Source organism: Rhinolophus sinicus, chromosome 12 (genome assembly GCF_057876585.1).
Source record: "Rhinolophus sinicus isolate RSI-liver-muscle chromosome 12, RSI-T2T, whole genome shotgun sequence".
In the NCBI taxonomy this organism is placed as follows: Eukaryota; Metazoa; Chordata; class Mammalia; order Chiroptera; family Rhinolophidae; genus Rhinolophus; species Rhinolophus sinicus.
The window spans coordinates 57,587,962-57,614,684 of NC_142512.1; the positions used below are offsets into that span (position 1 = coordinate 57,587,962).

At 52.1% G+C, this 26,723-nt stretch overlaps 1 protein-coding gene across 3 annotated transcripts; it reads left to right on the forward strand.

Annotated features, from left to right (window-relative positions):
* Positions 1 to 825: 825 nt before the first annotated feature.
* Positions 826 to 22,231, forward strand: WDR45B (WD repeat domain 45B). 3 transcript variants are annotated; one of them, XM_088788924.1, is made up of 11 exons: positions 898 to 1,094; positions 5,834 to 5,908; positions 12,519 to 12,620; positions 15,105 to 15,192; positions 16,130 to 16,224; positions 18,312 to 18,502; positions 19,007 to 19,092; positions 19,966 to 20,067; positions 20,430 to 20,551; positions 20,986 to 21,088; positions 21,729 to 22,231. In XM_088788924.1, exons 1-11 carry the CDS (start codon positions 1,028 to 1,030, stop codon positions 21,802 to 21,804), a joined length of 1,107 nt encoding a protein of 368 aa, XP_088645050.1. In that variant the 5' UTR covers positions 898 to 1,027; the 3' UTR covers positions 21,805 to 22,231. The 3 variants fall into 3 exon arrangements, with proteins under 3 accessions (XP_074175785.1, XP_088645050.1, XP_074175786.1); XM_074319684.2 differs by having other exon boundaries at positions 826 to 1,094; positions 20,986 to 22,231; XM_074319685.2 differs by lacking the exon at positions 5,834 to 5,908 and having other exon boundaries at positions 903 to 1,094; positions 20,986 to 22,231.
* The last annotated feature ends 4,492 nt before the right edge of the window (positions 22,232 to 26,723 follow it).

The following is a 26,723-nucleotide window of genomic DNA, read 5'->3' on the forward strand; positions in this document are numbered from 1 at the left end:
CCGAGATTCATCCACGGGGACACCCAAGGCTCTGGTTCGTTCCTGCGCCTCTGGCATCGCGTGGTGATGGATGGGCGATCCGTCCATCGCTGTGCGGGCGGCTGTGCCAGCGTCTCCACGGGGGGTGGAAGGGGCTACACGCCCCGGCCTTGTGCGGCACCTGTCACCCTACTCCTTTCAACTCGTGAAGAGCCCAGCGAGACATTTTAAGGGGCGCCCCTGTCCGCAGTGGAGACACTCGGGGCTTACAGGGGCGCTCGCTCGGAGTTTTCCGAGAGGATTCTGTGAAGCGTTTCCTTCTGGGTCCGTATTGTTAAAACTTTCGATGGTATTTTTCCTCTTACAAAAAGAAAGTTGGGTGTTAGCAGGGAGCATGTGTCATGCCTGTGCCCTCCACGCCGGGCTCGAACCCGTCCGCCCCCCAGAGGGGAGCACGGGCGTCTCCGCCCCTAGGACACGCGGCTGGGGGATTCACATCTTCTACCGCCCTTTTCAAGATGTGCTTACCAATGGGGGTGTGATTTCTGGGGGGGTTCTAGTTCCTGTCGGGCCCCTGCCCCCCGCCTGCGCCGAAGGGGCGAGGGGTCTGGCTGCCTCTTCAAATCGCCCGCGTGTCCCGGGGTCGGTAGCCCTCAAGGCCTCCTCTCACCGGGTAGGAGATTCCCCGCCCCGCCCAGACCCCGCCCCCGCCCAGACCCCGCCCCCGCTCAGACCCCGCCCCGCCCAGACCCCGCCCCCGCTCAGACCCCGCCCCCGGCCCGACTTGCCTCCTCAGATCACCCCGCCTCCCGTGACGTCACGCGCACGTGACGCCCTCGGCGCTCCCTCCCCGCCCTGGACTGCCCGGGTGGATGAAATCGGCGCTCCGCAGCAATCTGGCTGCGCACGCACGCACGCACGCACGCACGCACGCACGCCGCTCGCTTCCGGCCGCGGCGGCCTCCGCGCCGGCCTGACGGGACCCAGCGCTCGGCGTCCGTGAGCGACATGCAGCGCTGACGAGCGGCGGACGCTCCGCGGCGGCGCCATGAACCTCCTGCCGTGTAACCCCCACGGCAACGGGCTGCTCTACGCCGGCTTCAACCAGGACCATGGTGAGTGAGCCTCCGCCCGCGCGCGGGCCGCGGACGCCCCTTCCCGGCCGAGCCCCACCCCTCGCAGCCCCCGCAGGCGGGTCTCTGTCCCCGGACGCGCCCCGCACGGACAAGTCCTCCTGGCCTGGCCCCGCGCCCACCCTCCCGCCGCCGCTGCCACCCGAGCTGGGGTGCGGGCCCGGGCGGGGCGGGTCCCGTCAGCCCCGGGCCTTTAGCGACCCCCGGGCGGCGGCCGCTCCCCCTCGGCTCCCCAGCGCCAGGCTGCGCTCCGGCTCCGCGTCCCCGCCCGGGCCGTCGGCGCCCTCTGAGCCTGGGGCCTCCGCCTGGCCGCCCGCTCCCCCCGGGCCCGTCCTCCCCCGGCCCCGCAGGCTCCCCCTCGGATGGGCGCTCGTGGGACCTGTCCCCGGGGCGTGTCTGAGGTTCTGCCCCGAAGTCCCGTTTCCCCTGTGCTCGCGAAGGGCCTTTAGCAAGTAAACCGCACTTCACTTTCTGTTGACCATTCTCGCAGGTCTGATTGGGTGTCTTTGCTGGTTTTAATCGGAAAATGTCACCAAAGGCGCCCCTCCCCCCCCCGGGGTTTTCTTTTGCTTCTGAAATCAGAGAACTTTTAAGAGCTGTTAAGAGCCCCTCGGGGAAATCGCTTGCTTCGTCTCCCCTTCACTCCTTCCTCCCAGCCGCGGTCCCTCGGTGCTCGGACCCCGCTGTGGTCGCCTCCCCGGGGAGGCCTGAGGGCCCGCGGAGCGCGGAGGGGCCGCGGAGCCGGGCGGGAGGGGCCGGGACCGCACAGCCGGCCGCCGCCCCACCGCAGGCTGACTCGGTCTCACCGTTGGGAGACAAGGAGGGACAGCGGCTCTGCAGGGACCGGCTTGTCCGAGCTGCTGCCTGCGGCTTTGGCGTTTGGGGCGGATCGGAGCAGGTGCTGGGGGCCCGGCGTTTGTGCGGAGACTGCAGCTCCCGCTGGCGCCGTAGGCGGCGCCGGCCGAGCGCGCGGGTTCGATGGCGGTGTTGCGGGAGAGCGAGACGCACCTGAGGGCCACGGTCTGGGGGCGGGAAATGCGGCTGCGAGGCAGGTGCTGGCCGTTCCCGTTAGGTCGCAGGAGGAGGCAAGGGGACGTCTGGCCTGTGAGGTCCTGGAAGGGCTCTCGGAGGAGGTGCAGTTAGACCGAACGGGGGAGGTGGGGAAGGCCGTGGGCGCCGTGGGCTCCGTGGGCCCTTGGGCTCCGTGACCGCAGGGCAGGTGGTTTGGCTTTGGCCTTGGCCGCAGGGCTCGTGAAGGAACGTGACAGGTGAGGTACCCACATGTTTGGGGCCAGATCCTGGACATTGGGCAATATGTGGCTGAGCTTTTTGGTTTAGAAAACCAGAGGAGGGCCAGTCGGTTTTTAAATAAGTTTTGAGAGTAATTGAGAACGCTTCAAGAAATTAACAGCGATGTAACAACTCCTTAAGAAATTTGCTTTCAATGAAGAGATGTGTAACTGATAGTAAGGAAGGGAGAGAGAACGAAAAAAAAAAATACTAACAATTGTCATCCCAATAAATAAAAAATAAATAAAAGGGAAAAAAAACAAACAGACAACTTAGTGACTTGAAGTCATTTAATGCAAGAAAATCATTTCCACATGCTTACCTGCCTAAATGCCAATTGAGAAATCTTTGTATTTAAGTTTCAGTGTAATATTTGTGGCTCAAATAATGCTAATTATTTAAGAAACCAGCAAAGTTTGTAAAGGTTTCATTAAAAATTATTTTAAAAATATAGCTTTGGCTTTTAAATAAACATTTCAATTGTTTGAAAAACAGGCTTTTGTAAAACCAGCTCATTTCATTGTAAGAAATTATAAGTAAAGCTTAAGTATTTTTTTAAAAAGCAGTGTGCTGTTATACTTAAGCTTCTGGTTAATTCCCTGTAAAGTAAATTTATGCCAGATAATTGAGTTTATTACATTTTCGTTTTACTTTATACTGATTTTTAATTTTTACTCTCAGCATTTTTAACACTCTCCCTCCAACTTTAGGCTTAGAAATCCTTTTTTAAAAAGGACATTTGCATATCATTGTAAATTGTTCAAACTTCTGACTTGTCTCTTCCCAGGTAATTTGCACTGTGGTCTTCAAGACTCCTAAGCCTTGATGTGTGCATTTCCACAGTCTGGCTCCCTGTTTTTCTTTCTGTTCTCACAGGGAGCGCAGGGTTTGACTGCACGCTCTCTCTGGGTGCTAACTAGCCTGTCCTGCCTGACCGGGACGTGCAGCCGCACACTGACTCCTCGGCCCACCTCGCTGCCCTTCTTGCGCATGTGGGCAGAATTGCATGTGGATGGTGCATCTCGTCCACATAGACAACTGTGCCCGTCAGTGCTCTGATGCCCTACTGGCCCTGGCTTCCTCTGCACTGCTAGCTGCCCCGCTGGGTCCCGGTCACCAGCTGTTGGGCTGAGGGTTTCTCTGGAATAAAGTTTTGTTGAGATGGCAGGGATGGGAGAATTAATGCTGAATTTCGTATGGTAAGCAAGTGAAATCAGTTAATATCATTCAGAGAAAAGAAAGCAAGGAAATTGCCTGGCCTCCGTAGAGAATGGTTTCCAGCCTTTTGGTGTGTGTACCTGTCCTTTTCCCTTTTATGGAGGGTTACTGTGCTGACAGAAAAGTGTCCATTCCTGAGCGTTCGCCCAGGGACCTCTCTGACGGAATCCCCGTCGACCACACTCGCTGCTCACTCCCTTCCAGCCACTCACTGCCCCTCTGACTCCAGTGGCATAGAGGAGTTTTGCCTGTTTGCGTACTTTATTTTTGTTTCTGGCTCTTTTATTCAACATCATGTATGTGAGATTTTTCCCCATATTGTTGAGTAGTATAGTAGGTCGTTCTCACTGATGTATAGCGTTTTCTTTTTGTGAATATATCACAGTGTGTCCATTCTAAAATCAGTAGGCATTTGAATGGGTTCTCCGCTTTCGGCTGTTCTGAGTAGAATAGTGCTACTATGAGCATTACAGTACGCGTCTTTTGGTGAACACGTGTCTTCATTTCTGCAAGGTGTGTACACCTAGGGGCAGTGTGGACAGCTGCGGGACAGCGCCGCAGCTCCTGAGGTGGCCGTGGGTGGCCCTCCCAGCGGTCTGTGGATTCCCAGGCCTCTGCACCCACCGCACACTTGGTACTTTCCTCGTCCTGGCGGGTGTGGAGTGAGTCTCTTATGCTGCATTTGAGATGATCTTTGCATTTGCCTTGTCCTCTGTGTCTATTGGCCATTCAAATATTCTCTTCTGTGAAATGTCCACATCTTTGGCTCATTTTTCTATTGAGTTGTCTGCCTTTTTCTTGTGTGTATACAGCAACTGTATATTTTTATCCAAGTCTTTTCAGAAATGTATGTGTTCTGGTGAAGGCAGATGCAGGCTTGAAACTGGGGGAAGATGTAATAGTTGAGAGAGAACTGGAAAAGATTTGACTCCTGTGTTTCCGTGTTCTCCAGGAAGCAAAGCTCTGATTGCTCTGTCCACATCACGTGAGGAGTTCCACTCCAGAGTGAGTTAGGAGATAACGGCTGACATGGTACTTTAGAGTGGGGCTTCGGCCCAGGCCCCGCCAGTGCCCTTCAGAGCTGGGAGCTGCTTGCCCGGCGGTCTCCCAGGCACTGGGGGAGCTGTCTGCTGTTTGAATCTCATGTTCTGCAGTTTTATAAGTAACTTGGACAAAGTATAAGCTTGCTTTCCACATTCGGAAGGGTGGCTGACAGGGTACAGAACGGGGTTCCGGAGCTGGAGGCCACGAGCCTGGGGCTGAAGAGGGCCGCGGCCTTGGTGCTCGCACCGCGGTGCAGTCGTGCTGAGGCTTTGCAGCCCATCTCGTGAAAAAGAATTGGAGGGCGTTTTTCTTGTCCTTCCAGCCACAAGCTTCATATGAACCAGCAGTTGGACCCGGTGGCGTTTAAGGAGATAAGTGTGGTCTTGGATTACACTTGGGCGAATGAAGTTCAGGTCACAGGATCACCTTGAAACTTGAGTGCTCCCTAACCTCAGGTCCTAACGGTGTCTTTAATGGGACCATTAACCCCTGATGTGTGACTTGGAGACAGTGACCCGGGTCACTCCTGGTGACTGTGCGGGTTGAGGAGTTAGACTTGTTTACAGATGGGAGTGAGGTCATGAGGGCCGACCCTAGGATGGCCTTCTAGAAGACCATCCTGTAGCAGCCCACCCTCCTTCTTCCCCAGCCTGGCCTGTCCACACCTGCTGCGATTGTCCTCCAGGACACATGGACCTCCTTGTTTGTTGTTGTTGTTGCTCCCTGACTTGGTACTTCACGCATGGTGCTCGAGTCGTGTGTTTGGAACGAGGAGGCAGGTGGCTAATGTCAGAGGCAGGTGTTGGTGGGAGTGCCCAGTGGCTCATGGAGGTAGATGATGAGCCCTTCTCACTGGACTTAAGTGTGTCAGGGCGCCCGTCCACAGGACGCCACAGAAGGGCCCTGCAGGGGAGGGTGCAGTGAGCGACTCCAGAGGTTCCCTTGCATGTAAAGCAACAAATGAAAAACGTCATGCTGGGATGTGCACACTGGTCAGTAGCAGTCCACACGGGCGTGGTGTGGCGTGTGCAGACCACGTCTGTGTGGCCCAAGCACCTGCAGTTCTCAGGAGAGGCCACTTGGTCTGGGCCCTGGCTTTGCCACTCCAGTCCTGGGGTCCTTGGCTGAGACCCCAATGAGGTAAGTAATGTGTATCTCTCTCACTTCAGGATGCTTTGCATGTGGGATGGAAAATGGATTCCGAGTCTATAACACCGATCCGCTAAAAGAAAAAGAGAAACAAGGTAAGGAACTGACGTCTCACGGTTTCTCTCCTTTGCCAACGCTCAGAGTCTAAGTTTCATCTTGCTGGCGGAGGGAGCGGGGCAGCTGGCTCTGAGAAGTAGCTGGGATCGTGGCCCTGTCGGCTGGGATCGTGGCCCTTGTCGGCTGGGATCGTGGCCCTGTCGGCTGGGATCGTGGCCCTGTCGGCTGGGATCGTGGCCCTTGTCGGCTGGGATCGTGGCCCTGTCGGCTGGGATCGTGGCCCTGTCGGCTGGGATCGTGGCCCTGTCGGCTGGGCTGGGGCTGTGCTCCTCCTGCTGCCGAGCTTCCGCGTGTGCCCGACTCGACTCGCCGTCCAGTGACTTAGCGACGTGCAGCGTCTGTGTCTTCTCCCGTGTCTTGAGTCCTTGCTGGCTCTACGGGAAGAACAAGGTATCGCGGAGGCGGGCCCCTCTCACGCTTCTGTTGAGTATAAGATTGTGGAGAGCTCAGGTGATGGTTCAGTTACAGCAGGTGGGAGGGACTCTTAACTCTTGGTAAGTGACCAACACTTAGAAATATTATTTGTAGCAAGAAGTGGAAGTTGCTTCTGTTTACTTATTTCAGTGTTAGTTATGTTTTCGTGGAGCACACGCTGGAATCAGGAATGCTGTTGGTGAAATAAAGTAATGGTGGTCCTTTCCCAGTGTGACAGGAGAAATGTGAAATTTACCGGTAGAATTTTTTCAATTTGTTGTTTTCTCCTTCGTGTTTTTCTTAAGCTTTTAAGTGTCTCCTGGTCCTCACTTGCTGGGCAAATCAAGTACTGTCAACGGATGAACAAATCTCAGATAAATCATAGAAAATGAGAAATATTCTTTTTCTTCCTGCAGTGGTTGAGTTTTTTTCCAGTTCACATGTTACATTTTCTGATGCAAGAAATTTCTCATCCCTAAGAGGAGGTTACTGCGTCCCGATGCTCCTCAAAACAGCCTCCTCCCATTTGAACAACTAATACCCTACGTCAAGGATTTTCAGAATTTTTTTTCATAGTGGACCCCCTTTATCAAATGAAATTTTCTGTACAACCCTGGTATGTAAGCCAGTAAGTGGTGCTTCATATGCTTTATATAGGAGTTTATTTTGTAAGCTGATGTCTGTAACTGTCCTTAGTTAGAGGAAGACAGTGTAGCCTGTCAGTTAAGGGCCCAGACTCTGGACCCTCATTGTTTAGACCCAGATCCTTGCTCTGCCCCCAACCAGGTTGCTGTGTGACCCGGGCAAGTTCCGCACCTTCTCTTGGCTCAATTTGTTTGTGTAAAATGAGGGTAACTGCCTGCCTCCTAAGAATGAATGAGGATGTGTGAAACACAGTAGTGGCTGGCACACGTGGAGTGCCGCGTCAGCTTGTGCTCTCACACTGTGTTCATGGCAACAGCAGTGTCTCGGGTGGAGTGTGTCCGTGGCAGCTGGGACTCTTGGGCGATGGTGGCAGTCTCCTAGCAGTCTGCCAGACTTCTGACTTCTGTTTACTCTTGGTTGCATGGTGAATTAAGACAGCTGAGTTATACAGATACAAGTCGTTACAAAATATTTTTAAATAGCTTGGTGTGGGGCTTTTAGGATACTTTTTGCTTAAATTGACCAGGAAACTTAGGAGTTAGAGATGTTTCAAAATTGAATCACTAGCAGCATAGTAACAGTTGCTTCCTAACTAATGAGATGTTTGCCTTATGTCCAGTATTTCTAGTAAAAGTAGGTTAGAGAAGCACAGAGCCCCCAAGTCCCAGGCTTTGCCGTCGTCGTGCTGTTGTGCACGTATGTATTTGCTGTGACTGCTCAGCCGCCCCTTCTGGCCGCTGTCCCTGAGCTTCGTGTGTAGTGAATTGGGGACTGTGCTTTTTGATGGTGCATTCTGTGTGGTGCAAAAACCGCTGTGCTCTCGCAGGTTAGTCTGCTGTCCCATTTCTGGCAACTTAAAATCTCGATAATAGAAAACAGGAGACCTGACCTTGTTCCTGTTTTATCTTCGAGGTTTGCTTTCCTAAGTGAGGAGGAAGGAAGGAAGTGTGCCTGCATTGCAGTGGTCGTCCCCAGACCTAGCTGTGGCCGTGGTCTCCAGTGTGACTGTGGCACTGAGTGAGGAGCCTGCGTGGCCGTGAGCAGGGCCTCCTGTGGGCGTGCCCCCCGCTGGCAGGGCCCAGGAGCCGGTGGAGGCAGCGTGGCGTCCCCTGCGAGCTGCATCTCACGCACACAGGCGTGGGTTCCCTCAGCTGTCAGAGCAGCCGTGGCCCTGGGAGACTGCGTGGACTAGCGTAGCGCAGCCTGTCCGGTGTGGGCTGTAGATTTGGATTCAGATGCATCACACACACACTCAGTGCGTGCTAGAAAGAAGGCTCAGCAATCAATTTGAACAGATTAAGATGTGGCAAGAGTGATGCATTGGATAAAATATTACATTCAGTGGTCATAGAAATATAAAGCGGACGGTACACATCACCCCCACACTCCCTTGGAAACACCTCTCCTGTGCTCTGAAGGTGACGAGAAAGAACATGTACAGCTCACGTGGTCTACAGGGCGGGCAGAGGGGTTCAGAAGTGTTTCCTTGTCTTCAGTGCAACCCACCTTTCACATGTGACGCTGGCAGCCACGTGTGGGGACCTAGAGGGGACAGAGACCTAGAGGGACCGCCATGTGCCCAGTGGAGCAGCAGATGGGCGGTGGACGGACCTGTCTGGCATCAGGGTGCACTAGGGGCTGGGGGGGCACTGACGAATAAGATGGGTAGGGTCCTTGGTGAGACACACCAGTGTTTGGAAATGAGAGCTGACCTCTTTGTGCACAATTCCTGACGTCACCCGGTCCCAGATCTGCCTGATCTGACATCTGCCGGGGGCCTCACTGGCCTGGAATCCTCCTCTTGTCTAATTTCACAGAGGGTCATGTCGGCTTCGTGCTCCATGTGGTTACCCCAGCATGTCAGGGCTGAAGACTCGAGAGAAGTGGGAAGCCCCCGAGATGGAGCGGGGCCCAGGGGAGCTGATTGCTGGGGAAGGGCTCGGGGGCCAAGTCCACGTAGCTTCAGCGAGGGTGCGGAGAGGCAGACAGTTTCATGTTCCGGTTCTCGCCTTTGATGTTGAAATTGGGAGAACCGTTTTGTGGAGTGATTTGGCAAAATGGATTCATTTTACACACATACACACACACACACACGCACACACGCACAACACAGTGTGACCCAGCAGTTAAAGGATTATATCTGAAGGGGAAAAATTAGAAAAAAGACACCAGATGCTTGTGTAAATATATTCTTTATATCAGTGCTTCTAATAATGGGAAGTGGAAGGGGACCTGAGTGACGGTCACTAGAACACCATGAACTTGGTGATATATGACGGTGCACGCCTGCAGTCAGGTACCGAGGTCAGCCTGAGTCCAGACGTGGGGAGGTGGTGTGACACGTGTTGTTAACGGGAGAAGTTAGAGAGCGCGGGAGGGCAGCGTTTATCGGAGGAGGAATGAGGGCCGTGTCTGCACAGTTATGAGTTACATCCATGACGTCAGAAAGCGTTTCTGCTTTGTGCTTTTTTGTTTTATCTTTGTAGTGCTCACGTATGCTTTTATGATGGAAAATAAGCTGTTTCCGTTCAAAGGAAACTGCACAGAAGCGGAAGGAGTCGGAGGGCAGGACAGGCAGTGGCCGGGGTGGTTACCCTCAAGTGCTGGGCTGCGGTCCAGTCTCACCTTTTGTATAAAGCAGTTAGGTTTTCCAGCCTCTCCGTGGGATGGGAGTTACACCAACACTGCCATGCCCCCCTCCCTCCGTTTCTTTTTTTTTTAATTTCTCATTTCTTGAGAGAGATTCTGTTGGAAGACCAAGGTCTGCGAGGTATTGATTTGTGCCTGAAGTTTTCATCTGGCGAAGCTTGCTGGGGCCTGTTTTGTGCCCTCTCCATCCATTTCTGCAAGTTCAGCATCTGTGCAGACAGTTGCCAGGCCCTGGGACTGACAGACGTGCTTGCTGATGAGCGAGCGTCCCTGCGCACGTTCCTGCCTTGTCTAAACGAGCCAGGCCCTGCCTCCTTCCATTTGCAGCCTGCACTGAGGAAGTAGCCCTGCCCCTCACAGACCTCCAGGACTCTCCATTCTGCACAACGGAAGCTGTCCCCAGGAGACACTCCCTCCCCACCCGCCTCCTCCCAGCCACTGGGCCCGTCCTACTTCCTGTCCCTATGAATTGGAGTCCTCCAGGTGCCTCGTACAAGTGGCCTCACGTGCCGTGTGTCCTCCTGTGACTGGCTGGCCTCACTGAGCATAATGTTCTCAGGGTCCATCCATGGTGTAGCACGGGCCGAATTTCCCTGTGAAGGCTGAAGAATATTCCATTGTGTGGACAGACCACGTTTTCCGTGCCTCTGTAGTTGTTTGGGTGGCTTCTACCTCTTGGCTGTTGTGAGTGACACTGGCTTCTCTGAACATGGGTGTGAAAAGACCTCTGCCAGACCCTGCTTTCCATTCTTTTGAATGTGTCCTAGACAGGAAGTGGCGATTGCTGGGTTATGTCGTGGTTCTGTTGTCGGTGTTCCAAGAGCTGCCATGTTGTTCTCAGAGCAGCTGTGCCGACAGTGCATAGGCGTCCCTGTTTCTCCACATCCTTGCCAACACTTGTCACTTTCTGCTGTGAACGTGGCCACCCTTGGGTGTGTGGGGACAGAGGCCTGCCTCCTGTGGTTTTGGTTTGTCTAATGTCTGGTGATGTTGAACATCTTTTCATGTGTGTGTTGGACGTACTGTCTTTGGAGAAATGTCCATTCAAGTCCTTTGCCCATTTTTTAATTGGGTTGTTTGTTTTTTGTTGTTATTGTTGTTGGGTTGTAGGAGTTCTTTATATGTTCTGGATCTGAGCCCCTTACCAGGCATATGACTTGCAAATATTTTCTCCCGTTGTGTAGGTTGGCTTTTCACTCTTGATTCTGCTCTTTGAGGCACAAAAGCCTTTAAGTTTAATGTAGTCCCATTTGTCCATTTTTGCTTTTGTTGCCTGTGCTTTCGATGTCATATTCAAGAAATCATTGCCACGGGTAATGGTGTTTGCCTGTGTTTTCTTCTGGGACTTCTGTAGTTTGGGATCTTACATTTAGGTCTTTAGCCCATTTTGAGTTAATTTTTATACATGGTGTAGTTAAGGGTCCAGCTTCGTTCTTTGCAGGTGGATTTCTAGTTTTCTAGGCAGCATTTTTGAAGAGACTGTCTTCCCCCTTGGTGGTCGGGGGGTCAGACCGCCTTTGTTTAATAGCAGGTTATTCGAAGTTTTGGTCAGCTTTGGTCCATTACAGTCCAGTGACCAAGGAGGTAAAGACCAAGACCAAATGTCAAGTGGCAGTTGGTGACTGAGTTCACACGAAGCAGGGTGGTGGCCTCAGTGGTTGGAGGTGGAGTCCTGCTCCAGGGTTTAAAGCAGCCTGGGCTTTTATAGATCTGAAGCCTCACACCTACCGTGTTTCCCCGAAAATCAGACCTCGCCAGAATCAGCTCTAATGTGTCTTTTGGAGGAAACATTAACATAAGACCCAATATTGTATTATATTAATATTATATTATATTTATTATATTAGATTTGGTATATTATATATTATATTATACCCGGTGTTATATTAATGTTTGCTTCAAAACACACATTAGAGCTGATGGTCCGGCGAGGTCTTATTTTCGGGAAAACATGGTAGCTGAGCGGAGAGGCACTGTAAGGAATGGGCCATCGTCATCGAGTGGATTTGGACTGTGGCCACATCCTGTTAGAACCAGAGTTGCTGTGAGGTAGCTTGTGTCAGAGGACTCTTAAATTGTGGAAAAGAAAAACTGTTTTCATTATGGATAATACTAAACATACAGTACTGGGGTTTCTACAGGCCTTGAACTTTAAATCTCTCATAGAGCATCCGGATGGAATTTGGAATCAACTGGTGCAGTGCGACTGCACAGGTAGATGTCGATTCTTAGGTTAACTTCTCATTTTTAGAGGTTTGGGTTCCTCACTTGCCCTTGGCCGTGCCCTCCCTATCCCAGGAGGCCACAGTCATTTCAGACTGGAGTGCGAGGCTGAGGAGGCCTGGGCGGGGCAGGCCTGCTCTGTGACAGACCCCACAGTGGGGTTCGCTTCTCTGAGCCCCAGGCGTCTCATCGTCTCATCGGGGCTCCCATTGCCTGCTCTGAGAGCACGGGTCTTCTTCTGTGATGAGGACATGTGAAAATCTGCTGCCATCTCCCTCTTAATAGAATTCACGAGCATTTGTGAGCATTTCAGGCTTTAGTGGAAGAGTGTTTAAATGATGGAAAGGAAACTTGTGTGTGTTACAGTGTTTAGCTTTCTCAGAGCTTACAGGTCCTGTCACGTCGGCTTCGTAGGTACTATGTGCTCAGCGATTGTGCGAACGCAGTGGCTGTGGCTGGGGGGCAGAGGCTGAGATCAGTCTGAAGCCCAGACCTGCTTCCCTTTCCTAGCCACTCACCAGTCGCATTTCCGACGATAGGTAGATACTGTGCATTGCTGACTGACACTCAAATGCCAATTGTTACGTTTTCACCTTTTTTTTTTCTTTTTCAAAAATTATAAAACTACATACTAATTTCTTTTTAATACTATTTCAGAATTTCTGGAAGGAGGAGTTGGCCATGTTGAGATGTTATTCCGCTGCAACTATTTAGCTTTGGTTGGTGGTGGGAAAAAGCCGAAATACCCTCCCAACAAAGGTAAAGTACGTGCATTTAATGGTCGTGCCTCATGTGCAGAAGCACCGTGCACTTTGTAGAACTGTTTGTCTGCGGCCACATTCGCTCTCCCCGTCCCGTGTCCTATGATGTGTGAAGGTCCAGCCCCTGGGAAACAAGCAGCCAGAAAAGGAGTGGCTGGTCTCCAATGTTCCCAGGAGAAGAAATGAGTGACAGGTCACTTGCTCCCGTGACACAGAGCATGTACTTTGCAGTTAATGCGGACCGAGTAGGGGGCACACTGCCCCTGGGCCCCGCTCTGTTCTGGGTCATCAGAGTCGTGCGTTTATCTTAAAGCAAAATGGAGGGAGGTTGTTTTTCCTACAGAGCCATTGATTCACAGAAACATAGACCAAAAACCCAACTAGGCTCTAGGTTGAAAGGTATTGTTCTTGGGGGGGTTTGTGTGTGTGCGTGTGTGTGTTTAGAGAGACTGCTGTGTAAAGGGTCTCGCCCTTGAGGGTGAGGTCAGGAAAGCCATCACCAGATCTTAGGGACACCGGGCCTGGAAGCAGTCAGTGTGTGAGACCAGAGGTGGAGGCAGAGATGGGAGCACAGGAGGTGGGTGGGGAGAGGGAAGCCAGTGGTCCTCAGGCTCAAGTGCTTGGGGGTGGGGGGTGGGGCCGAAGAAGGGCCCTGGGCCTGGTGAGCTGAGTGAAGCCTGCAGCCCTGGGGGGCTGCTGAGTTGGAGCCTCCTGGTCAGGTTGCAGAGTGGGTGGGAGGTGGAGGCCGCTCTCTTTCAGGTTTGGTGGGGGAGGGAAGAAGGACGGTCGTGAGGAAGGTTTTCCAGGATGTGCCCTGGGCTTGAGGGTGCGCTGAGGTCTGCGTGAGACCTTGTGCAGTGTGGAGTCACTCGGGCCTGTCGAGCAGAGGGAGTGTTGGATGGCCCTTGATCTTGACATACCATGGGCCCAGAGGGGCCAGAGTGTGGGCCTGTGACCCTGCACATGGAACCGCACTCCAGTGAGTGCTCTGATACCCTCCTGAGCGCCGGGCTCGTGTGCACAGACCTGCCAGCTCGTTGTCGCAGGCTGAAGGTCCGAAAAGCCTGGGTTGCTGTCTGGGTCATTGCAGCACAGCCGGTGCGCAGAGCCTGTGGCTGTGAGCCGTGGAAGAGGTCACCCAGAGGTGACACGGAAGAGCTGGGTGGGGGTGGGCTTTGCAGTGGAATAAGGATTGTTTCCTGGGCTGCTTGGGGACCGGCGGCAGTGCCAGTGCTGCACTGCTTCTTCGTCTTGTCCTGAAGAAATTTCTCAGCCGTTGATGAGGAAAGGGAGCAGGAGCCTGGCCCCACCTGGGGCAGCATGGGAGGAGGGGCGTCAGTGACACCTGTGCGTTCCTGCAGGGCAGTCGGATTGATAATCTCTAGGAGTGCTCCCCCTTCAACCTCCTATTCTCTAAAGAATTCCAAGAATGAGAGGGACTCAGAATTGAAGGATTTAGGAGAAAGCAGTTTTCTAACAGCAAATTTTGGGGAAAATTTAAATGTACTTTTTGTAGAGTGCTAAAGGCAATTTTTTAAAAAAATAACTTCGTCTGTTTAAGCTTTTGTAAGATTAAAATTTTTTTTCAATAATATTTGAATAATATTTTTTAAATGCTTATACATTTTAATTAACCTCTTTTATAGTTGGTAAATTGTACGTTATTTAATAATTGTTTGGTAGTTCTTTGCAGGCTGGTGTTAGCTCTTGATTTGATAGTTAGGTCCCTTAGTCCATCCGGGTAAAACTGAACCTGAATTTCGCCCCAGGACTCATGCTGGTCGTGGTGTCAGGACCTTCAGGGGAATCATTCGTTCCCTGCCAGCCTTGGTCACCTTGCCCATGAGGAGACCGTACTTTAGCTTACCTCACACCCTTCATAGATGGCTTTTCAAGTCGAGAAGATAAAAACAGCTGCATGCCTTACCCTGCCTGTCCCAGCACTGCTGGCCAGTGTTGCCATCCTCAAAGGTTCTCTGAGTTATCTCATCTCGTGGGAAGCAAGCCGCTAACCCCACAAAACTCAGAGAGCAAGAACAGTCAGGCGGGTCAAGAAAGCCCCTGGCCCTGGCATTTTGTGCCTCTAACTCCACAGGAAAACTGAACCCTTTCTTTTCTTGATCCAGGTTTATCTCTAACACTCGAGCCCGAAGTAACTGTGGTCAGGCTTGCTTTTTGGCTCAGTCAAGTGGAACCACAGAAAGAGGGGTGGGGAGAACTTTGCCTGAAAGCCAGGCAAGGGTTGGCAGAGAGGAGATTAAAGTGCGTGTGCTCGCGTGTGTGTAAGAGACAGACCAGCCGTGCTGCCCAGCCTGTGAGGGAGGCGAGAGGGTGGGTCCAAGGGTGAGACCCACAGGCGCAGGTGTTGGGTGGGTCTGAGGACCGACAGCTTCATGTTCCTGGTTAGGCGGTTGTGACAGGAGGACCCCTTCAGAAGTGACCTGCTCGTTACTGTGTTCACACGTTCTTCCTGCCATTTCAGTGATGATCTGGGACGACCTGAAAAAGAAGACTGTTATCGAAATAGAATTTTCCACAGAAGTCAAGGCAGTCAAATTGCGGCGAGATAGGTAGGTTTGGTATCTGATTTTTAGAAGTGGAAGAGTCACTTTCTCTGAAGGTGGCTGAAATGCTTTCACTCTAAAGGACAGTTGTGTATTAAAATGTGATGACTGTAGTTTCTGACCCCGACAACACAGGGCGTACTCCTATTGCTACAGGGAAGGCAGGGAACTGAACTGGTTCCCAGGGTCACTGGGGGAAGGGGGGGCGGAGACAGCCTGGCGCACACCAGGCCTCCGGCCCCACCCAGTAGGTGCAGACTGAGGACGCCAGTTTAGAACCGTGCATTGCCTCACCTTTCGTCCACGCTTTTCCAAACACTGCCTCAATAAATGTTTTCCATTTGGAGACTTCATGCGCAGGTGTCATTGACTCTCACCTGTTGAAAGTACCAGGCTTCTAGTGTTGAGAATATTGAAACTTTTCCTGGGAGGTTGAGAAGACGAGTAAGCTTCATTAATTTGGGTCTGGTTTATATGTTACACTCAGCTGTGGGAGGGCAGGGGCAGCGGACAAGGTGAGTGTCATCCCTGTGCCCTAAGGTCCGTCTGTGGCTCCAGTGGCGTCAGTGTTGAGGAACCCTCAGTGCAGACACCGGGGTCAGTCAAGGAGCTGCCGCTTCCTGGCGTTTATTCAGGACGCACCTGAGAGCACCGGACGTGTAATTTTGGACTGTGTGCTCTCCTTGGTTCCTTGTCCAGGCGGACGCTTGATGCTGGTGCCTCTAGCCCTCAGAAAGGGCCAGGAGGCAGCCTCTCCCCAGGTGAGGGTGCTGACCGCATCCCTGTTCCAGGTGACCTGTTCCAAAGAGCCCTCCTGACGGAAGAACAATCCTTTGTAGGCACTGTTAGGGTGTTTCTAAGGTTCCAAAGGATAACACAGATCATGAAATGTTTGAGTATCGCTTTTGGCAAGAGGAATTTGATTGTGCTTTCTTCTTTTCAGAATTGTGGTTGTTTTGGACTCCATGATTAAGGTGTTTACATTCACGCACAATCCCCATCAGTTGCACGTCTTTGAAACCTGCTATAACCCTAAAGGTGAGAGATTCCGGGGGTGACGGTGGTTCTGGCTTCCTCAGGTCTGTCCAGGCGGGATGATGACTTGTGCTGGATACCCCTCCCCGACATGGGCCTGGGAGAGGTGGTCCTGAGGCACAGGGGGTGGTCTGGGAGACGTGGCCCTTCCCTCGGTCCCTTCCGCCTCCTGGGTGACCTAGGCATTGGTTCTGAGACCTCACCTCTCAGCAGACTCGTGGGGGAGTGAGGCCTTCAAGGGACTTTTTCACGGTGATTGTCAGCCATTCAGGAGGCTCTGTGCTGGGATCTATGTTTTTATTCCTTTCTGAGGCACCTCCTTCCTTTTCTTCTGCAGGGGGCGTTGCTTGTGGTCGGCTTTGATACTCATTATATCAGCTTGCTTTTTAGGAGTTTGAGGTTTTATTCCTCCTAGCTAAAGGAGGTATAATTTACATAAGACTCACTCATTTTGAGTATGTCATTTGATAAATTTCAGTAATTGCAAACAGGTATGTAACTTCCACCACAGTCAAGACAAATCAGCCCCATCACCCAGGCACTTTCCCCCCACCTCACCTTCAAATTCTGCCTTTTCAGGTGTGTTTGGTATCTTTCTCTTAGCTTTATATTGCTGAGATTCCCCCATGTTTTTATGCGTATTATCATTTTGCTCCTTTGTATAGCTGTGGACAGACCACAGTCGTTTATCTATGCCAGTGTTTGTGGCTCTTGTGATTAGAAGCTGCTGTGACTTATCTCGTACAAGCCTTGGCGTGGGTCTGTTTTCGTGTCTCTTGAGTGAGTACTGAGGAGTGTATTGCTGGGTCATATTGTAAACATACGTCGAACTCTGACAGAATACTAACAGAAATGTTTTCCAAAGCGGCTGTCCATTTTCCATCCCCTCCAGTGATTTACGAGTGTTCCAGTTGTGACATGTCATCATCAGCACTTGGAGTTGTCGGTCTTTTGAACTTTTTTTAGACGTGTGGATGTGGTGACAGTATCTCCCTGAGGACAAGTGACGGGCCCCTTTGCATGTACCCACTGCCATTTGTACGTCGTCTTTTGTGAAGTGTCTTCAAATCTTTCGCCCATTTTAGAGTTATGTATCTTACTACAACTCAAGAATTCTGAGTTGTAGGAATTTTTTCTATAGTCTAGGTAAAGCCCTTTGTCTGGCACACTTTTGCAGATGTTTTCAGTTGGTCTGTGGCTTTTTGGCATAACAAAGATTTTCTTTTATGTTTTCTTATAGAAGTTTAGTAACTTTAGATCTCAAGTCTTTGATCCATTTCAAGTTGATTTCTGCACATGGCGTGAGGCAAAGGCCCAGGTTTTTCTTCTGTATGGATATCCAGTTTCTAGTACCATTTGTTAGAAAGATGATTTTTTTCCTACCTTGAATTACCTTTGTACTTTTATTTGATCAAATAAGTGTTAGATTTTTCTGGATTCTTCATTCTGTTGCAGTGATCTGTTTCTGTCTTTATCCTAATACCAAACTGCCTTGATTTCTGGAGCTTTAAAATAATTCTTGAAACAAGGTAATGTAAGTCCTGCACTCATGTTCTTACTGTGTTGGCTGGTCTGGGACTTTTGGGGTCCCTCAGAATGCACAGTGCCAGCTGGAGTTTAGAAATGCCTGTGGAGACCTGAGCTGCCATCGTACTGACTGGACGAATGTAGATTCAAACCCAGGATCGTAGTATAGCACTGTCTGTCGGGCCTTTTCTTTCCTTTGAAGTGTTAGTGTCTCGTACATTCATCCTTAAACTTTTAAGTATTTGGTTTTTTTACGCTGTTTCTAACGGATTGGCTCAGGCTTCACAATTTTGCGTTCTCAGTGGCTGGCATCACAGGAAACAGACGTTTGATAAAATTTATTCAGTAAGTTCAGCAAACGTCCCCAACCATGGACGGTCTCATGAGAGGGAGGTCGCTTTGCGTGTCCCTCTGGTACCCCTGACAGTGAAAAGAGTTTGTGATTCTGATGTAAATGGAACCCGCGAGGGCAGAGAGCAGGTTTTGGACGAGCCTCCGCTTACGGAAACACAGAGGCTTCGCAGGTGCTCGTGGGCCCTGACAGGTTCTCCACGTCTGTCTAGGTCTCTGTGTCCTGTGCCCCAACAGCAACAACTCCCTGCTGGCCTTTCCGGGCACACACACGGGGCACGTGCAGCTCGTGGACTTGGCCAGCACCGAAAAGCCACCCGTGGACATTCCTGCCCACGAGGGCGTCCTCAGCTGCATTGCTCTCAACCTGCAGGGAACAAGAATTGCAACCGCATCAGAAAAAGTAAGCGCGCGTCCCCACCCTCCCGAGGCCGTGCACCCCCAGATCCGCCCTTGCTCCCGAGACTTAACGTGTGGGCTCTGCAGACACTCGAGGTTCTTGGCCAGCTTCTCCCAAGAGATGTGCCGTGGCGGTCACTTTATTTGGTCTTGCCTCATCTCTCTGGCAGCCCAACTGTGGTGTCATTTTACCAGCTGGCTGTGGGAGTGACCCTGAAGGTGCCATTGCTCCAGACAGGGAGCTGACGCCCCTTGCGGGACAGCTCGGCCTGGGGGTCCGCCAGGGGAGCAGGGCTGAGCCCAGGGCCCTCACGAGCTCTGTCCTGCCTGTGCTGTGAGACGGAAGAGACACCGACCCACTCCTGGGAGCCATGGAGGGGCCAGCTGGGTGTTAGGTGATGTGGGTGGGTTTGGGGAGGAACATGTGGGCTTGTGAATGTAAGTCGTTTAAAAACTAACGAAAACGTTGTGAGTCTTCGATAATGAAACACTTCACTGTTTTTCAAAGGGGACCCTTATAAGAATATTTGATACTTCATCAGGGCATTTAATCCAGGAGCTGCGGAGAGGATCGCAGGCGGCGAACATTTACTGGTGAGGATGCACGTCAGGCCACCCTCTATGGAGAGGGCCCTGGCTTGGGTCATTGCTGACATGGGCTTGCATGGTTTGGAGGGACAGTCAAGGCCTCCGTGAGGCAGGCCGGAGAGTCTGTGCTTTTAGGGGGCCGTGCTCAGCTCATTCCGTTATCACTGACTCTAACTTCTTAGGTGCGTATACGCAGAAGAAAGAGTATTGTCATTGCCATGAACCCACCACCCCATTCAGCATCTATCAGTGCTGGCCGCTTTGATCTTCCCATGTCACTAGCCTCCTGCTTATTTTTGCAGGGTTTTAAGGCCCATCCTAGAGCCTGTGTTGGCTCATCTGTGGTAACTTCAGGTTCGAGAGACTGGTGGTTCCCACCCCGCCTAGTGGCCGCAGCCCTCAAGTGGCTGGACCCCTGCTGGGGCAGGACTTCATTCTGAATCTGAGGCTTTTGTGGGTATTGAGCAGCACTGGGTCTGCGAGTTAAAATCGTACTTATAAATGTAGTGGCCATGGCTCTGGGGCGCTGTGGTGTGCCCCAGGCACTCCTGTCCGTCTGTTCTGGGGTCCCTCCCACCCAGGGGATGCCTGCCTTTTCTCACCTGAGTGGCAGGCCCCCCGGGGGCTGCAGGAAGTCCCTCCCTGTCCTAGGCATCCAGCCTTGGGCATCAGTGCACCCTAGGAGGGCCCTACTGTTGCAGGCTGGGCCTTGCCCTGGCTTTGATTCTCTGGTGCTTGTTAATGGAGGGTCGGTTCTTAAAACTGCTGCCTGGAGTACAGGAGGCTGAGGTCTGAGGCGCCAGCCAGCCGGGGGGCTTCTTGCTGGGGCTGGGCTCCCCTTCCTCCCGTGGAACCCGATGCCACCTGGTCTCTCTGCAGCATTAACTTCAATCAGGACGCGTCCCTCATCTGCGTGTCCAGCGATCACGGCACAGTGCACATCTTTGCTGCGGAAGATCCAAAAAGGAATAAACAGTCCAGGTAGGTCCCCAGAGCTGAGGACTGGCCCCAGCACTTCCCCCCCAAGCTCTCTGGGGCTGTCTGCTGCGGACCCAGGCCCCTTCTGGTGACGAGCGCGGGGCCCTGAACGCCCATGGCTGTCGTAGTGTGTGCGTCTTCAGATAATTAATTTAGTGAGGGTGGAAGCCTGTGTCACTTCTGGTGTGGATGGTTTCTGGGTTTATTCTACAGCCGTTTGTAGGGACTTTGTGTTTTCATGTGGAAAATGAAAAACTAGAAGCAAAAGTAGAACTGGAATCATGAAGGCTAAGCCTGTGTTAAGAGCTGCGTCTAACTTTGCTGTGCGAACGTAACTCCCTTTCTTTTCTCCCTTGTCCTTGTAGTTTGGCGTCAGCCAGTTTCCTTCCAAAATACTTCAGTTCCAAGTGGAGTTTTTCCAAGTTTCAGGTCCCCTCAGGCTCTCCATGCATTTGTGCCTTTGGAACAGAGCCAAATGCTGTCATTGGTAAGTAAGTGGCCCTTCCAGGCGAGAGTGACACTCCGTCAGGTGTTGTCAGTGCTGGCCCTGCCCCACCGGCTGCCCCGTCCTCTCTCCTGTTTGGGGGTGGGGGGCACTGTGCACCCCACTCATGTCTGCACAGCCTTGCGTGTTACCAGGTCCCTCCCTTGGGGGTTTCCCAGGAAACCCTGGGGCAGATCAGTTGGTTTTTGAACTGATGACCAGAGAGGACTTTTTCCAATCCCTACCCCCACCAGAACAGTGGGGATTCCTGGCCGCGGGTGTGTTCAGGAAGGAGGGTAGGCCCTGGCCGACCCCAGGTTCACACGTCAGCTGCTCACTGCCCCGCACAGCTTTGTGCGGTTCAGCTCAGCGAGGGCCACCCGCTTTTAACTTTTCGGGAAGAAATATGTGAGTGACACGGCTTCCTTGTGTCGCAGCGATTTGTGCAGATGGCAGCTACTACAAATTCCTGTTCAACCCCAAAGGGGAGTGCATCCGCGACGTCTACGCCCAGTTTCTAGAGATGACCGACGACAAGCTGTGAGTCCCCAGCCGCAGTGCAGCCCACGCCCACGCCAAGTGCTGCGTGCCCCTTGGGCTCCTGGGACCTCGTGGGTGATGGGCTGGAGGGACAGCCCAGGACCTGGGTCTGGAAGCCACATGCAGCTGTCCCTTCTCCTGAGCAAGGCTTCTCGTTTCCAGACACTCATGCGGCTGAGCAGCTCGCACCCGGCTGCTGGCTGGTTACGCTCAGTCCCCCGGGGACGCTCGCTTTAGCGGTTCCTCTGCTTCTCGCACCTACAGCTGGGGCCCATACAAACCTGGGGACTGGGTTGAGAAAGGATGGACAAATCGAGATTTGTTTTTGGCACCAAATTCCATCATTTTTACTGCGTCTCGGGGCGGGGGAAATGAACAAGTGTGTAAACATTAGTTCTTACAGAGCATAACCAGATTTAAACAGAACAATACCAGCAGCTTGCCTTAGAAAAGGGACAGCACTTTTTCTCCCACCCGAACGTGGACACACAGCTGTCCCCTGAGCCCCGCGTTGTCCTTGCCACTGCCTGCTGTGAACCCGTGCTCTGGCGGTGTGTGCACGTGCTGGCATCCGTCTCTGCTGGAACCCAGGGCCCCCGTGTGCGTCACATGCGGTCCAGCTGGTCCCTGTTCTGTGCAGGGGACAGCAAAGCAGACTCCACAGATGGTCCTGGAAGGAAGCGCCATGTGCTAGAGGACGTGGAGGGGCCTTGTGACACCTCAGCGGGCAGAGCCTTTGCCCGCCAGCCCCCGGCCCCTGCCTACCATTTCCTCCCCCGACATTTATGAGAACAGCTGCACACTATGTTCTGGAGAGGGGCAGGCACAGAGCGTTTCCTTCACATCTGGGAACTAAACGGCTTCGCGGCTCTGTTGGTAGTCCTCCTCAAGGTGTGTTTCATGTCCTTAAATGCCCTTTAGGAAACCTGATTTTATGGTTTGATTTCAGGTTTAAAAACACTTAAAATCAGCAGCAAGTCCTCCATTTGCCAGTTCTTTTACTGTCGTGTAATCAACTAACTTTGTATGTGGGTTTCAATGTAAAGTATGCATGTTACTTTTATGTGTATTTAATCATGAAATTTAATTTTGCACACTTATTTTTAATGTTTCTTTTAAATAAAAGTGACTAATTTTATTGTACTCTGTACCCTTCACAAGGAAACAATTGTGTGTTACCGAGCCCAGCCCCTCGTTTTGAGAATCCGGCTGGGCTGTGGCTGCAGGAACAGCCCAGGCTCACCTGCTGTGTCAGGGCCAGGTGGGGGGTGGGCTGCAGGGCACCCTGCCACCCGCATAGGTGCCGGCCTGGCCTTTGGGTTCCGCTTGGGGGCAGAGGTGATGATGGTGATGTTCGTTAGCATTTGTTATTGTCTGTCAGGCAAGCTCTGCCTGGACCCCCTCTGCCTGCGTGGTGTCAGGGCGCCCAGACAGCGTCTGAACCCCCCTTTGGGTCAGGGATAAGAGGCTTCCTTCACGTTTATGTTGTTCCTAGTTTATATTTTCCCCTGGTACAGTCTCTCTGGTGTATCCTTATACGTTAAGCTAGGAAAACATGTCTAAGGAAGCGTGGGTGTCCTCGGCGCATGGGGACAGCTTTGGGACTGGCGAGGAAGCAGGCGGGCTCCGGGGACACTCCTGTCAGCCTGCAGTGAGCAGAGCCTTGCGTGCCTTTCGTGACAATGGGACAGGGATGTTGTGGGTGACGGGAGCCCCTGCCGAGGGGCGCTGAGTCACAGTGGGTCAACCTCGGGCTCAGCTGCAGAGCCACCCGTTCAGTGAGAAGCTCTGGTTTGTGCCCTGGGGTTTTCCCTTGGGACTGTGAAGACCCCACGTCTTGAGGAGGTTCGTGGACGGCAGGTCAAGTGCCCAAAAGGCTGAGGCTGCCAGGCCTGTGCTGGTGGCCTCAATTTCCCACCTTGGACAGGTGTCGGGGCCACAGCGGTGTCCCTGGGTGTGTGGGCTGTCGGGTTCACCTGTAGGTTCCTTCAGAGCAGTGGACTGTCAGACGGACGACTGGTTCGAAGCCTTATGTAGACGAGGGCTCACACTGAGCTCGGGCCGCCGGCCCCTGAATGTGGGTGCAGACATGGGGCTTCCAGGAGCCCTGGCCTGGTGACTAGGTTTCCATAGCTCTAGTGGTTTGTTGTCCGAGTGTCGATATAAACGTCACTGCCTCCTGTGGCACTGCTATGGGCCTTCCTGTTGGTTCTCCCGGCTGTGGGCTGCTTCACTGCCATTCCTCTCCTCCCACAGGCTCCCAGTGTCCGGTGGGGAGTGGCCTCGGCGCTCTGCAGCCCCCCATCCTGTTAGTCCTCAGTGGCAGCCTTGTGTGGGGTGCACAAGGAGCCCCGGCCTGCAGGGTAACCTGAACTGCAAGGAGCCCACTCCCCGTCCCTCCTCCCACCAGATGGCTCGGCCCCCTGCCCCTTGTGGGACCAAAAGTGTCACGGGTACCTTTCTGCAATGAAACCAAGCATTAGATGCCACACACAATGTAACTTGACTTGGCCCCTCACCTCAGTTCTTTCTGTAAGAGCATCTGATCGATTACAGCACTTTCAGGATTTATGCTCAAAAACCAAAGTGTTCGTTGTGAAATGAAGAACATGTAGAAAGGTACATCTGGAAAACAGCCCCGAGTTGCCACCTCCAGAGACAACCACTCTTGGAAAGCTCCATGCCTTCTGGGATGAAGTTCATAATTTTCAGCAACATAGGGATGGTCCTTCACTTTTAAAAACTCATGAACATGGATCAAATATATGGTGATGGAAGGAGAACTGACTCTGGGTGGTGAACACACAATGGGATTTATAGATGATGTCATACAGAATTGTACACCTGAAATCTATGTAATTTTACTAACAATTGTCACCCCAATAAATTAAAAAAAACAAAACTCGTGAACATACCAAGATGTACTCTAATTGTCCGTAGATGCTTATTTGTAGTTTTGGTTGTAGATGTTTTAGACGTGGACGTCCTCGTGCATACGTGCTTACACACCTGTCCTGCTGTGGCTCTGGGATAGTCTGGAATTGCCAGGCACTGGGTCTGCAAGTGTAAGATGTGATACCTGTTTGTCACCTCTCCCTGCCGGGAATCTGTCCTTGACGCCAGGCACCAGGGTCCTCACGTTTTCCCTAAGACCAAGCTCTGAGCAGTCTTTCCAAACTCGGATGGAGGAAAACGATCTCCGACTGCAGGGAGCTTGTGTGAACGCTTAGGAACGCCATCTGTAATTATTTCAGAAACGCTTACTCATGTCTTCGCCTGTTTTTTGTTGGTGTATTTCGTTTGTAAGAACTTTATGTAATCACCCTTTGTCATCGTTTTTTACTTTGTGTGTATTCCAACGTGAGGACTTTTACTTAGCTGTATACTCACCTTGAATTTTCATGTGGTCTAATCTTTCATCCCCTTTCCTTTATGGTTTCTAGACTTGGTTCATTATTAAAACAGCATTTTTCACTGGGTGCTCTTTTACGGGTTTTGTTTTCATCGCTTCTGCTGTGCCTCTTACTGTCCTGACTTCTGCCACTGTCTCTCCTGGTGTCCCATCCTGTTCAGCACGCTGCCCTCTTACAAGTGTTCTGTTTTGGATTAAAAGTGTACTGTTGCCCTGTGATAGCAGCACTTACCACCTGACGATGGCGCAGCCGCAGTCGTGGGATACTGCTTCATGGAGACCGGCACTCGGGTGCGATGGCTCTGCTGATCCTAAGCATTGTTGTCTTCCCGGGGACTGTCAAGTGTCTGGACAAAGAGCTGAAGACAGTGCAGAAGTGATTGATTCTCATGTGCTGGGGGACAGAATGTCCCAGGATGTGGTAACCATTTTCTCCTGACCCACATGCCGTTAACATCTCAGAAGAAAATGTAAATGCCACTCACAGTTGCTTATTTTTACGTGACATTAAGCTGATATTCAACTCGTGTGGAAAGCAGCTTTGGATCTCTCGTCCTTCCTATGTTCTGTTTCGAATGATAGTAATTGTTTTACAAAATTACAATTTGGAAAACTATGATAAGCCTACATGTGGTTTTCTTTGTATGTACCAAGCAGGACCTTATTGAGCTTGAATCTGTAAATTTATGGCTCATCAAATTTGAAAAATTTCAGCCATTATTCCCTCAACTAAGTTTTTTGTTGTCTCCTTTTGGGATTCAAGTACACACGTGTAACCTTTCACAGCCTCACGCTCACTGGTCACTGAGGCTGGATTTTTTTAAAGTGTTTTTCCCTGTTGTTTAAAATAGGGTACCACTGTCTACAGAGCCCATGGCTTCCCACCCACACGTGCTCTGGCAGCCGAGCTCGGAGGCTCACAGCTCTTAGGTTTTTCATCCCGGCCACCGGCAGCCAGACTTCTGTCATCAAGTCAGGTCCCTATCATGGGAGCTTAAGTCTTCTGGGTGTGAGCTCGTGAGGACCACTTATCTCAGAGCCCGTCACAGGCAGGTGGAGACGATGACAGTCCAGGCTCCGGTGACCTTCAACGCAGACACGGGACTCCAGAAAATAATGGCATTTCCTACCTGTTTCAACACCTACAAGGGGCAGAACTTGACGTGTCCGTTCTATCCAGCTGTCAGCTTCTGTACTGACAGAGGCCTGTCCTGTCGGTACCCACTGGACATGACTGTCCAATGGCTGTTTCAGTGGCAGGCGCTTCCTACCCTTCAGAGCCCATGATGTCCAAGGCCATCTACCTGTCAGAAGTCATAGCCACCAATGAGACCAACTTGATGTGACTACAAGGATGCACAAATTTTCTCTTCTCAAAATTAAGACCAAAAACAAGTTATGTTTCTAATTCCGGGGAAGTATTGTCTACTGTGGCTCCATTTCCAAACGTGGCATTTTAGTTAAAAGGACTATTTTGTGTTAAACATTCTGCTGTTTCGAAGGTCAGTGCATGTGTCTCAGCACTTTCCAAAAATGGTCCCCTGGGGAGGAGTGCGTGTCATGCCCGTGGTGGGAGCCACCCCACAGCCTTTGCAGCCTCACGGAGACCACTTACCCTGGCCGCAGAGAACAGGTAAAACCATGATTCAAGACCTCGGTCTCTAATCTGCTCTGGCCTCACCATGGTGTTTTAGAGTTTGTTTTTTAATGGGGGTGGGGGTCCGGGGGCAGAGGGAGCTCCAAAGCAAACGTGCCTGTGCCAGGGTTGGCTCTGCCATGGTCCTTTAGGGCACCGGGCAGGCTGTTCATAGCAGTGCTGCTTCAGGCCTTCAGGCTGGAACCGTGAGAACCTGTAGTCAGGGACGTGAGGTCCTGCGTGGCCCGTGATGTCTGCAGTGTGCTGTGTCCCACGGAGGACACTGCACTGCCGCGGTGGCTGACCTCCCGACCAGAGGGGAGGACCTGTCGTCAGCATTGGGGGCACGGCTCCCAGCTTCTCAGTCCCCAGGGATCGTGAGGGGACGACCCCAACCTGTCCTCTCGTTTGCTTTTCTGGCCCTGTCAAGTCAGTGGAGGCATCAGCTCAGCCCTCCCACCTTCCTCCGGGCAAAACTGCTTATTGTGGTTAAACACACACAACTGACCACATTGACCATTTGAAAGAGCTCAGTCCCTCACACTTAGTGCACTTGCCACGTGTGGGGCCATCCCGTAGAGTTCCAG